Source organism: Rhinolophus sinicus, linkage group LG11 (genome assembly GCF_036562045.2).
Source record: "Rhinolophus sinicus isolate RSC01 linkage group LG11, ASM3656204v1, whole genome shotgun sequence".
Lineage (NCBI taxonomy): Eukaryota > Metazoa > Chordata > Mammalia > Chiroptera > Rhinolophidae > Rhinolophus > Rhinolophus sinicus.
In genome coordinates this window covers 6,200,792-6,213,445 of record NC_133760.1, presented here as the reverse complement: position 1 = coordinate 6,213,445, position 12,654 = coordinate 6,200,792, and the positions used below count along the sequence as shown (strand labels likewise).

The window sequence follows — 12,654 nt, the reverse complement described above, 5'->3', positions numbered from 1 at the left end:
ACTCTTCCGCAGGGGGAGGGGGGACGGAGAAGTGGACCAGATGTGAAGGTGCGAGACTCTAGACTGGGGCCTGCCGCTTAAATTGGGGTGGGAAAGGCATTTGCCCAAAACAAGGGCTGAGGAAGCTCCCTCGGTGCTTAAGCCACGTTTGATTGACAGCTCGCTTGTTTCCGGGAGTGACCAATTTTGAACGGCTGCAGTGACACCACAAAGCCCGGAATTGCCGCGAGAATTCCAACCTTATTTTCCCTTCCTGTTTTCTCACGTCTTCGTTTCGAAAACCCGCCTCTTATCGTGACGTCAGCACGTCCGGCCGCGTTAGACTATAAAAGCCTTGCGGGCGGTGTCAGCACTAGTTGGATCGGTTCCTAGTCCTGTTGTTGATTACATGCGCCACCCTGCACGACCCCGCGCCCGTTTGTCGCGACAGCGCTCGCAGCGACCGGTGATAACTTGAGTCCCTGATCCCGACGCCGGAGGGCGAGATGAAAGCTCTGGCCTCCCGAGCCGTCCGGACCTGCGATCGCTTGTGGCACCCTGAACCGGCCCTTCTGCCCCCGGGGTGACGCGCAGCCCCCAGCCGGTGAGTGAGGGATCAGAAGGAATGGATCCCCAGGGGGTCGGGGCTGGGGATCAGACTCCTGGTCAGTAATGAGGAGAGAGCTTGGTACTTCCAGGGTACTGAGACAGGAGGGCTCGGGGCTAGGACTCCTGGGTCCAGAGGAAGAGGGCCTGGGAGCCTGAACTCCTGTGTCTGGGGAGGGGTGGGACGGAACGGACGCCAGGGCTCCAACTTAGGCTGTAGAAGAATTGGCAGCCTGAAGTGCTGAGCCTGAGGGAAAGGGGTCTGGGAGCCAGACTCATCCCCAGTGAGGGACCATTGGAGGAGAGGGACAGTCGGAATTTTTGCGTCTCCGAGGGAGGAAGGTGTTGCAGGCCTGGTTTGTCAATCCTCAGGAGGATAAGAGAACCAGGGACTAGGACTTTGTCCCCAAGGGGAGCAAGTACAGGACCTGTGTTCTTGATTCTTGGGACTAGGACTTCTGGATCTGAGGGAAGAGCGGTCTGGGGACTTGGACTCTTGGGTCTAAGAAAGGAGAAAATGGGGACCCAGACTTCTGGGTATTGAGAGGAGATGTGTGAACCCAGGGACAGAGATGGGAGTGGCTGGGATCAGAAAGGAATGTGGGCAGGGATTGTCATGTTGCTATTTGTGTACTTCCGTTGCTATGACTCAGCAGTCATCCCCTGATGCTATTTCCTAAATGCCTTCTAAACTTTATTCCTTTTTCCCAGCCCAGACAAATGGCTCCACGCCAAGTGCACTATCAGCTCACCCCCTGGAGGGATGCCCACACCTTCTTCCTCTTGTCACCACTGATGGGCTTTCTCAGCTGGGCCTGGAGCCGGCTGAGGGGCCCAGAAGCTCCAGAGTCCTGGCTGGTGAAATCAATAACAAGCACAGATCAGGGAGAAGTTGGCCTGGAGGGAGAAGCTAAGGCTTCTTTGGCTGCCCACTATGCCCCCTGGGGAAGGCACCCTCAAGGGGAGGCTATTGAAGAGGATGGAGAAGCATCCTGGGGGGCCCACCCTGATCTGAAAGCCAACAATTCTCTTCTTGAAGCCTGGGGACTTTCAGATGATGATGATGATGAAGACTATGGTAGGGAAGAAGCAACCAGTGACCCTAGGGAGCAGGGAAGTGAATATATAGATGGCCAGCCTACTTTCCTGTCCCCCAACCTTTTGAGAAGAACCCTGCAAGGCCCTCCTGGGGAGGAATTTGAGGAAGGAGGAGTTGCTGAAGATAAAGTGACCACCCTCTTCTCTTTCCCTCCATCACACTGGGGGTGCCACCCAGGGGTGGAAAGGGAGGAGGAAGAGGACAGAGAAGCTGTAAACAAAGCAGCTCCCAGAACATGTACTTCCCCCTTATCTCTGGGACCCAAGCCCAGAGCTTGGGCGTATTGTGCAGGGGAGGAAGAAGCTTGTGCCAAGGAGGAAGAAAGAAGAACAGAGAATAAAGAAGCCAGGCTGCCCTCTATTTCCCCTTCATCTGCAGGTTCCCACCCCAGCACCTGGGAGTGTTGTTCAGAAGAGGAGTCTGAGGAGGAAGAGGAGGATGGAAAGGCTGAGATAAAAGCTGACTTAGGGCCACACTCAATTCTAGCCCAGAGGCCCCTGCTCAGGACCTGGCAACATCAACCCAGTAAGATCACAGAGGAAGATGATGAAGAGGATGAGGACAGTGTTTCAGGGGAAGCTGAGGGTCTGTCTTCCGACTCACACACAAGTACCTTCTTGAGGGCCTGGGTATATCGACCAGGGAAGGACTCGGAGGAGGAAGATGAGGACAGTGATTCAGGAGCAGCTGAAGAAGAGGGAGAAGCTGAGGGTCCTTCTTCTGTCCCTCCCACAAGCACCTTCTTGAGGGCCTGGGTGTATCAACCAGGGGAGGACTCGGAGGAGGAAGATGAGGACAGTGATTCAGGAGCAGCTGAAGAAGAGGGAGAAGCTGAGGGTCTTTCTTCTATCCCTCCCACAAGCACCTTCTTGAGGGCCTGGGTGTATCGACCAGGGGAGGACTCAGAGGAGGAAGATGAGGATAGTGATTCAGGAGCAGCTGAAGAAGAGGGAGAAGCTGAGGATCCCTCTTCTATCCCTCCCACAAGCACCTTCTTGAGGGCCTGGGTGTATCGACCAGGGGAGGACTCGGAGGAGGAAAATGATGAAAAAGATGATTCAGAAACAGCTGACTCAGGGCCAAGTTCTTCCCTTCAGGCCCAGAGTGCCCTCCTCAGAGGCTGGACATATCCATCTGGAGAGGAGACAGAGGGAAGGGAAGCTGCTGAGGAGTGGGAGGAAGAGCCCCACCCCTTCCGAGTGACCATCTATTTACCTGGAGAGAAGCCACCACCTCCCTGGGCTCCTCCTCAGCTGCCCCTCCGACTGCAAAGACGGCTCAAGTCCCTCAAGTCTGCAGAAACCATCACCCAGCATCTGGACCCTGAGACCCCCCAAAAGGCCAGAAAGGTGGGTGCTAAGGGCTCAGATTCTTGAGTGTTGGGGAGGAGGGAGCTGCGAGCTGGGACTTCTGGTTTCCCAATGTGTTACAGAGGGTTGCATGTGAACTCCCCTGGGAGGGCTGTGTTCACTGTAATGCAATCCTTTGCAAGAGGCTGGACCCCATGAGAGAAGGAAGCAGCTGTGACTCATGTCAGCCCCAGAGAGTGTCAACCCCAGAGAATCTCCACCACCTTCAGTGAGTCAGATGGAGAGTCCAGTGGCAGGCAGGTGACTAAGAGAGCAAGCATCTTCGTGTTACTAATTTTTGTCTGGTTCTCTCTCTCTTTCTCTCTCCCCCCTCTCCCCTTTGGCCCTGTGTATCTTATGTCTGTATTTCTGTGTCTCCCCATGTCTGTGCCGGTCTGTCTCCAGGTGCGCTTCTCTGAGAAGGTCTCCATCCATTTCCTGGCTGTCTGGGCAGGACCAGCCCAGGCTGCCCGCCGGGGCCCCTGGGAGCAGCTTGCCCGGGATCGCAGCCGCTTTGCCCGCCGAATTGCCCAGGCTCAGGAGAAGCTGGGCCCCTGCCTCACCCATGCAGCCCGGGCCAGGGCCTGGGTACGCCTTGGGAACCCTCCCCCTTCCCTGGCTGCCATATCTGCCCCTACCCAGACTTTGCCCACATCCACTGCCCAGGCCATGGCCTTGAGCCATGCTGTGGCCTCTCCCTCCCCTCTTTATGTGTCCCTGTCTCCTTGCCTTGACCTCAGTGGGAGGCGTGGCTAAGATCATGTGGTTTGCATGTTATTAACTATTTATTTATTTTTTCCAGTTGGTTTAAGAAATAAAGCCTTTTGATTTGTAGTGAGCAATGTCACTGTGTGTATCTGAATTGACAGTATCTACTACTCCTGGGTCCCAGAGGTAGTTGGAGGTAATAGCATAAAGTGTCTTAATAGAGGATAAACTACATTTCCCATCATCCTTCAAATTTGCCTCCTCCTCCTGAGGCCCCTTTTGAACAAGGATGGTGAGTTTTGTAGTTTTTCTTTGGCTTTCACCTGAATTTTATTAAAATGGGGACAATTATCTCCCCAAGGGGATTGAGAGCTGGACTCACTGATCTCTAAAAAAGGGTTAAGCTCCAGTTTTATGTGTCTCTCTGGAATATAAAGACTCATCCTCCTACTGGCCTTTACATGGTGAGTTCAAGTTTTTCAGCTGCCTGATTTCACATTTATAAGCCCTGTGTCCACTGACTCAGTTTCCTTATCTGTAAAATGTGGCTAACAACTGCACATACCTTAAGGGATTATAAGGACCCAGAGAAGTTCATATTTAAAACAATGCTTGTCAATTAAAAATATGTGTTAGCTAGTATTATAATTTTTCTCACTCTCACCCATGCATGTCTTCAAATATCATCTTAGTTTAGTTTATGTCTCCAGCTTAGAACTCTCCTCTGACATCATAAGGTCTGTCCAGCAGTTCAAATCAAACAAGAGTGGTCCAAATGTCCTGTACCCTGTCCAGACTCATACCCTGCCCCTCCTCCATTGGTTCTCCAGGCTCCTGCCACACTAACCTTTCATTTTCCCAAACCAACCAAGCCCCCTTCCACCTTAAGATCTTTGTATGAGCTGTGCCTATTGTCTGATTGTTCCCAACTCTGACCCCCCCCCCCCTTAGCCAGTTCCTCTGAGTTCTTCAGGTATACTATGAAAATCATTTTTTTAGAGCTGCCTCGCTCTGACCGATTTGTGCCTCCATGTGCTTTTGTATAGCAGAGGATCATTTTAATTTGTTGTTTAAGACCCATCTCCCATGATCCACTGTGAGTCCCACTAGAACCCAGGATTGGGTACCCAGGAGGCTTGTAATACGTGTTGGTTACTAGTAAGGTGGTGCAAAAGAAGGTATGCTGGAGCCATTCCTCCAAATGAGCAGGCACAGGAGCGTATGAGAATACTGTTATTTCATTGGATTACTCACATGCCAGTTTCCCATCGAAACTGGACAAGCAGATGGCGAAGGCTTGGAGAGGGCAAAGAGGGAAGCGGAAGTCCATGGTGAACATGTCTGGGGCAACGCGGCCGAACTGGAGCACCAGGTAGTCCGCTGAGGATAAAGTCAGGAACTAAGCCTAGTCTTACTCATTTCCCTACAGCAGGCCTTCGAGCTGCGAAAACTACGACTCCCAAAGGGCTGTACGGCGCCCTTACTAAACCAGAAAAAACCCCTGAGGGCCGTGTAAACTACAGTTCCCAAGAGGCTTTGCAACAGCTTGGAGTCGGCCCTACCTAGAAAAACGCTTAAGTGCTGATAGAATAAGTAGTTATCATCTGTTCCGGTCCCACCCTACCCCGCCCACCCCTTGCCCTGGTAAACCGGTTCCTAGCAGCTCACGGTCATATGGATGCACAATCTGGAAGTTCTTGACCGAGGCCCGAGTCACTCGACCACGAAAATTGAGCACGTAGGTGCCGCTCTCGTAGCTCCACAATGGGGCTTTGTTTTGCAGAAGGTACAAGCCCTGGAAGGCCCCATTCTGGAGGCGACTCAGTAGAGACTCCTGTTCCTAGAGGATAAAGTAAGGGGCGTGGTTAACCTACCACCAACTAGCCTTTTTCTCCACACAGAATTTTGAGTTCCTAGTCTCTCCTCCCTGAGATACATAAGTCAGACAAAATCCTCCCGGCTTTACCCAGAGATTCTCAACCTTGGCCCACTCACATTTTGTGGCTGGATGCTGATTCTCCGGTTCTGGGCATCGATTCCTGGAATGATCACAGTCATTTTCCGGGGCCCTTGGATTCCCAAGACGTTGGTCTCCTGCGGGTATTATGCTCCAGTTGGCTTGGCTCTTTCTCCCTTCCTCCACACCAACCTGCTCCATTCTCTCTCTAGTCTCCGGGACACTCACATAACACACAGCGCCCAGCTCTTTCCTGATCCGAGCTGATTCCGGGACATAATTCTTCCTTTCGGGATTCACCCCATTGTCAAAGATGGTGAACTTGGTGCCCAAGACATTCGATCTGCTCCAGGAAGAGTGTGGTCAGAAAAGAAATAATAAGTGTTACTGTGTTGCTATATGTTAACTGCTTTCCCATGTCATGTCATCAACCCTTCCCATTAATCCTCTACATAAGACCCATTTTCGTGTTCCATGTATCCACATGTGAGCCATGATTTTTAGTTTTCTGTCTTGGTCCTTTAGGAACACTCTGTCCTCTAGGACACAAAAATTCACACATCCCAGCCCTCTTCTCCTACTCAGGAACTTAGGAGTCCCAGTACCTTGCCTTTCAAGAAGTTAAATGTCTTAAATGTCAGGCTCTGTTCAAAAGCTTTCAGTTCTTCTATTCCCAACCACCTGGGTGTTACAAGCTGAAGAACTACAAAGCCCATCAGTCCCTAAGAGAAAAGTTCCTAGAGCAGGTGGAACTTATGCCCTGTGCCCTGTTGGGAAATGTAGTTCAATTGTCCCTTTCCCCCAGGTGCCCTGCCATCTGTTTCTCACACACATCAGGGCTCGGGCTACCTGACTTTGCCCATAAAGTTGTTCCCATTCCGAGACAGGTCTGTGGGGTCCAGGGAGATGAGGTAATTAGAAGTTTTGCTCCTCTTTCTCTTGCGCGCAGCGAGAAGGAAGTGCTGTGGCTGTGAGAACAGCCAATCAGAATCGATTTCTGGTATCTGGTTACCGCTAGGGGTCTAAAAATAAGGAAACACTATGTCCCTACAACAAAGGAAAGGGTAATGGGGAAATAAGCGTCCCAAGGCTTGCTGGGAGATGCAATTCTCACTGAAGGAAATCATCAGCTGCGTCCTGAAGGGGAGCTTCACATCTTAATATAGTATCTCCTTCAGTCCTTCTGACATTGTGTCCAGGATTCAGGCAGAGCCTAAGCAGGGAAGACTGATTGCAGGCAGGACCTGGCTTTGTAGAATAGGGAAGAACCTCACTTTGAACATTGCAACAGGACTTTGGTAGGTATTTCATCTGGGAATAGCAGGTCTGGCTCTAAGTAGAAAAAAGCCTCTTTCTGGGTGAAATGGAGTGCCTTAAGGAGAGGCAGCCACACAGAGGGGATTGGCCAGACTGAAAGGGGCGTGGTTTCGCTCTGGATGGGAAATCCACGAGGGGATGGGCTTGGTTCCTGAGGGGACAGGGCTTATCCCAGGATTGGGTGGAGCCTGATAGCAAAGAAGGTTCAGTGAAGGGGCCAGACTTGGACCTACAAAGATGGGGCCAATACCTCTATAAGGTCTGTAAATGGTGGGAGTTTGGTCTGTAAGGCATGGGGCCAGTACCTCTGGAGGTTCTGAGAGGATGTGGCCTGACTCTGAGAAAGGCGGACCCATCTCCATAGTGGGCAGGGCTTGGTTATGAGATGGGTAGGACCTATGCCACTGGGCTCTACAAGGAGCCTAGTTCTGTGAAGGGTAGGTTTTGGAGTTGGACTTGACAGTGGTCCAACTTGACTTGGTCCTAGCTCAGTGGTGAGCAAGGCCTGCATTCGTGAAAGGCTTGACCTCACACAGCAAGGAGCAGGACTTGCCCCTGGGAGGTGGGGCTTGCTCCCCAAGCTGCCAAACCGCACCTTCTGGCCCTCGGCCGCCTCCAGGTAGAGATAGTAGAAAGGGAACATGCCCTTATCTACACCTCGCTTGTCACGACTGATGCGACACTGCACCATACGGTCCCGCATGGCTGGCCGCAGCACATATGCTGCCAAGTCTTCGCCCAGCCAAGGGCCTGAGGCGCGGAGAGAAAAGTGGGGCGCGCTTCCCACATCGCTTCTGCCCGCGCCGCCCTTGCCTTCCAGGGCCTCGGACACTTCCTCATCGACCGCCCCCGGGAAGCTCCTCACTGTAGACTCGGACTCCTCTTCGTGGTCTTCCAAGTCTTCGCCCTAGCCCACACGCCAAATTCAAGTTGAGGGATAGCGGAGACCCCGGCTACCCCCAACACCCCCTTGCCAATTACTGATTGGCCATTCCAGCTCAGGGTTACTCCCACTCTCGATTATGTTTTCTGCCTATTGGTCAAACATCTCGGCCACCTGCTGATTGGCCAGTCCGTTCAAGGGTCCCACCCAGCCAAGCTCTAATCCTCTGTTGATCGTTCAGCACCATTAGCTTCCCTGTGCAGTCACACCCTTTCCATCTACCGATTGGAGAATCCCTTTGAAAGCATTGCCCATTTAGCTAAAACCAGTGTTGATTCAGTCTAGATAACATATAATGAGAACTGGATCTACCCAACTGAAACTCTCTCACTTTCATCAATACCAAAGTGAGTGCCAATTGGCTCCATCTTATCACAGTTTCACCCTCTCTAAAGCTCACTACCTTTCAGTGGGCTGGATTTTAACGTACATCCTCACATTAATTCAAATCCTCTAGATAGATTTCATTAATGGTCCACTCACAGGGTCTTTGCTAGCCAAGTCACAACAGGTCCCACCAACCAGTAAAAAGGGTCTCTGCGCTGCAGAATTTTAGCCCCACCTTCCCTAGAATCTAAGGCTAGCTCTCCTCCTCCTCTCTCTTGATTGGCTGTGCCATCGCCCACCTGTTTGGAGGCCGAATCTCCGCGTCCCCAGTCACTATTTGTTCCAGGATTTGGTGCCAGACTACAGAACTTGTATTTATCTGCAAGATCCTGGGGTTTGCTCTTGTCCTCTGCACTGGACCCTAAGGGGTGAAAGAAGCCAGAAGAAGACTGAGCTCAGGACACCTGACCTGGGTCCTAGGAGCTTGGGACAAGTTCACCAGTGCTAGCTAGAGAAGGCCAGAACTCCTGGGTTTGTGGCCCCTATTTATGACTCATCACCCTCACTCACTTGCCAGATATCCCACTTCTCCCATGTGCAGAGGGTCTACACTGGCCAAGAAGTCTCTGACTGCCCTGGGTCTAAGGACAGAGAGGGATTAGACTCCTCTCTTTCCCTTGTCCCAGACAGAGCATCGGAGAGACCTGGGAACTAAAATGGGGTTAATGGGTAGAGTGGCGTTTTAGGGGGACAATTAAGATTCCTGTTTTGAAGTCATTGGTCATGTAATCGGAATCAAATGAAGTGTTACTACGATGGAATATTATTAAGGAATAAAAAAGGAATGAAGTTCTGATAATACAACAACATAGATGAACCTTAAAAACAAGCAAAAGAGGTCAGTCACAAAAGATCATATACTGAATTATTCTATTTATATGAAACATCCAGAATAGGCAAATCTAAAGAGGCATAAAGAGGGTTAGTGATTGCCTAGGGCTAGGAGAAAAGGGAGTGGGGGGTGGAAGGCAGTGACTGCTAAAAGGTACAGGTTTTTTTCTGGGTGTGATGAAAATGTTCTAGAATTGATTGTGGTGATAGGTGCACATCTCTGTAAATATACTAAAAACCATGGAATTGTAAACTTTAAATGAGTGAATTAGATGGTATGTAAAATTATCTCAAAAAAGTTGTTACAAAAAAGGGGGAGTATTTGCCACTTGGACCAGAGAGCTTGATGATGTCCCTGAAATTACCAAGTCGTTCACAGGGTGGCCAACCCCTGCGTCTTGTTCCTGGAAGCTCTTTGACAGGAAGCGGAGATACAGAAACGTCCTCCACAGAAACTTCTTCCAAGTCTGGATCAGAACTGTCTGGTGGCCAGGATAGGGAAGGGGATTAGAAACTGGGATTTCTGAGTACTGGGGGAGCAAAGGGCTGCAGATCAGCTTCCTGGGTGTGGAGAAGGAGAAGCTTTAAGACCTGAAGTCCTTGGTGTGAGGGATTTCAGGGCCCGCAGGGATCTGGAATCCTGGGTCCTTTGGAGAGCAAGAATTGAGGTTCCAGACTCCTGGGTTCTAGTGGGAGTGGAGTCCTAGGGTATAGGCGGTCCAAGGGCTCGAGATTACCTGCTTCAATCAGCGACACCAAGGGGCAGCTCTCACCGCTACTATCTCCACCACATCTCACAGTGCCCAGGACACTGTAGACACTAGAGCGCAGATGTGCCTTTGGCACGTTCTCCCAGAGGAAAGCATTCCCCAGGCCTGCGAAAAGGTGAAGCGAGGCCCATTAACACGATGTACACATTCCGGTCCTCCGTGAAGATCTGCCTCTTCACTGGGTTTCCAGGCATAGCCTCTGATTGATTGACCACCCCACACCCCGAGATCCACTCAGAACACAAACTTTATTCTAAGGCTCAAACAAGCACAGCTCTACAGCTAAGTTGTTGAAGACTCCGAGCATCAACAATCCCAGCCAGTATCCAGGACCTGGTCTCTAAATGACCTAGGCCCGGATCCCCCTGGCTTTGCCAATTTCAACCCTGGGGTTCCTCGGAACTGCATCCACTGTTTTTCCAGGCCCCGCCTCCCGGGTCCACCAGGCCTCGCCCCAGTACGCCCTAGACCCCGCCCCCACTCTCGTTGGGCGGTCCTCGGCTCTCGCAAGCTCCGATCAAGAGCTCTAACAAGCCCAATCACGGGATTCTCCTGTGCCCCACCCTCTAGTTGCATCTTGCCGTGCACCCGGGCTCTCCCTGGGGACACCACAGTTTGTGTACTCGGACTTTTCAGGGTTCTGCCGGAGTGCTCCACCACATCTCAGCTCCCCCGCTCTGCCAGGCTCCTCCCACTGAGTCGTGTAGACCCCGCCCCGCATTCCAATGACCCCGCCCCCGGGCTTCCCAAGACCCTCTCACTCCAGGCCCACTATCCTGCCGGACCCTAGGAACATTTCCTCACCGCTGTCACTCGCAAGGCACTCCTCCCGCCGACCGCGGCGGCGGGACCGAAAGGGAGCGTCAGGATTAGCCTGAACCATGAGGGGCTCTTGGCGCTTTCGTCGCTGCTTCTTCTCAAACAGCCGCCGCTATGGGAAAGGGGTGTGTGGGGCCCAGGAATCCTGTGGGACACTGGGGTGAAAAGGGGCCTAGGGCAAGGGAAGGCCTGCATCGATGGGCGAATTCCTGGAGTGCAGGCCCTCAGTCCCTCAGCTCCTCCTTCTAAACATCCAGTAGTCCTGACACTCAATCCCCTCGTCCCCCAGGACCTGCGCTCCCAGGGCTCTTGTTCCTTAGAATTTCTGGAGTCTCATCACCAAGGTTTGCTTCTCTAGGATCCTGAATTCCTATTTCATCATTATCCAATTGCAGAACTTGAGGCTCCAAGAGAACCAACCAGGGCCAGGAGTCCCAGGGAAAGTCCTGGGGATGGGGCTTCTGGGGATCTATGGAAGATAGCACAGCGTGGGTGGCAGGATTCCTGGGTATAGTACCTGCTGTTCCAGCTTCTGAAGTCTTATGGCAGCGATCTCATCCCCCAGGATCCTGAGAGAGATGCAGGCTATGGCGACAGCAAGCAGGGCACCCCCCGACCCCCCGCGTTGCCCAAGACCCCTTTCCTCCCCTCCCAATGTAAGATTCTGAGGACTTGTGAGGTCACAGAAGGGGTAGAACCTGAGCAGGCTCCCCCCAGTTCTGAAGCTCTATCTCCAAGCACTGGCTTGTTTAGAACCTAGGAGTCACAGATAGTAGGGCCCTCCTGTCTCAGGACTTGGGAGTCCAAGCCCCCAAGCCCTCTTCTTTTAGACACATGAGCCTTCATCTGAAACTCACTCCCTTTAGGTAGGACCCAGAAGTCCAGGCTCTCAGACCTTTCCTGTGAGACTGATGGTGCTGAACTGGCAAACACCATTATAAGGCCAGACCCGAGTGTGTGGAGGCATAATCAAACTTCAAGTTCCCCCTTGTACTCCCATCTCCACCCCTGCCCATCCTGTTTCCCCACTCACTCTTTCTTCCATGTGTCATTCTCCTGAGACATTCTGGAGAAGCAAGAATGAGGAGTCAGGACCCAGATCCAACATACAAATGGACTCTGCCCTCCAACACCTGATCTTAAGCTTTAAATTTCTTCATGGACCCAGGCAGCCTGAATTCCAGTACCTCCTCCTGTCCAGGGACCCAGCAGCCTGTTTCCAGCTTTCATCACTTTCAGGGGCCCAGGAGTCCAGTTCTCTCTCCCCCAAATACCTAACTCTTTCTTACATCCAGGCATGGGAACTCAGGACTCTGGACCCCAAACACCCGACTCCCAGACCACCAACACCCACCTGCCTGGGATCCTGAAGACTCTCTCTCCTCCTCTCCTGCCTGGAGAGCCTTTTCAGGTTCACGCCTCAGTGCCTTCCTTGCCTCTCTGGCCAACTTCTAAATATACCTGACCTTCTCTTTGGGAGCTGGGGACGTAATCTCTGGGTCTCTGGGAAGTAAGTGGAGGAAGAAAGAGGGCTGCACAGGACCTCCCTTCTTCTGTTCCCTCGCGCTCTACTTCCGATAAAGCAATGACCCCTGACTTCTGCTGCAGCCGGGCTACCCTGTTGCAGGGGTTCTAAATTGGAAGGGGATGCAAGTGTTCCTTAAAGGGACCTCAGACAAGCCGTAGTGTAGTCTCGCTCTTACTACTCTTACTTATATAAAAAAACTTATAAGGTGATCTATGACAGTTGCTATTCATCTGTAACTCGGAGCCACTTCTTGGGGCGAAAGTAACTGGGAAAACTACAACTCCCATTAGGCTAAGCGCCAAGATGCCGCGGAAGTTGACGCATTTTTCCCCCGGGTTTACAGGGAGTTCTAAGTTTCCGC

The 12,654-nt window shown here is 52.0% G+C and overlaps 2 protein-coding genes across 2 annotated transcripts; one reads left to right on the top strand and one right to left on the bottom strand.

The window, feature by feature from the left end:
• The first annotated feature begins 354 nt into the window (after positions 1-354).
• On the top strand, positions 355-3,871 carry PPP1R15A (protein phosphatase 1 regulatory subunit 15A). Its single transcript, XM_019741676.2, has 3 exons — positions 355-583; positions 1,297-3,033; positions 3,439-3,871. Exons 2-3 carry the CDS (start codon positions 1,306-1,308, stop codon positions 3,787-3,789), a joined length of 2,079 nt encoding a protein of 692 aa, XP_019597235.2. The 5' UTR covers positions 355-583; positions 1,297-1,305; the 3' UTR covers positions 3,790-3,871.
• A 1,087-nt stretch (positions 3,872-4,958) lies between these two features.
• TULP2 (TUB like protein 2) lies at positions 4,959-12,388 on the bottom strand. Its single transcript, XM_019741432.2, has 13 exons — positions 12,120-12,388; positions 11,799-11,831; positions 11,283-11,334; positions 10,751-10,877; positions 9,914-10,051; positions 9,542-9,658; positions 8,585-8,706; positions 7,611-7,922; positions 6,548-6,720; positions 5,927-6,041; positions 5,737-5,835; positions 5,410-5,581; positions 4,959-5,121 (listed from the first exon to the last, which is right to left on the bottom strand). The coding sequence occupies exons 2-13, from the start codon at positions 11,828-11,830 to the stop codon at positions 4,988-4,990; spliced, it is 1,593 nt and encodes a 530-aa protein (XP_019596991.2). The 5' UTR covers position 11,831; positions 12,120-12,388; the 3' UTR covers positions 4,959-4,987.
• Positions 12,389-12,654: the final 266 nt, after the last annotated feature.

Bases quoted from the DNA above. Each gene is read 5' to 3' on its own strand.
- PPP1R15A (XM_019741676.2), top strand. From the start codon at position 1,306: ATGGCTCCACGCCAAGTGCACTATCAGCTCACCCCCTGGAGGGATGCC. The intron at 3,034-3,438 runs GTGGGTGCTAAG...GTCTGTCTCCAG, and splicing joins CCCCCCAAAAGGCCAGAAAG to GTGCGCTTCTCTGAGAAGGT.
- TULP2 (XM_019741432.2), bottom strand. From the start codon at position 11,830: ATGTCTCAGGAGAATGACACATGGAAGAAAGA. The intron at 10,878-11,282 runs GTACTATACCCA...CCTTTCCCATAG, and splicing joins TTCAGAAGCTGGAACAGCAG to CGGCGGCTGTTTGAGAAGAA. The intron at 5,836-5,926 runs GTGAGTGTCCCG...TAATACCCGCAG, and splicing joins AGCTGGGCGCTGTGTGTTAT to GAGACCAACGTCTTGGGAAT.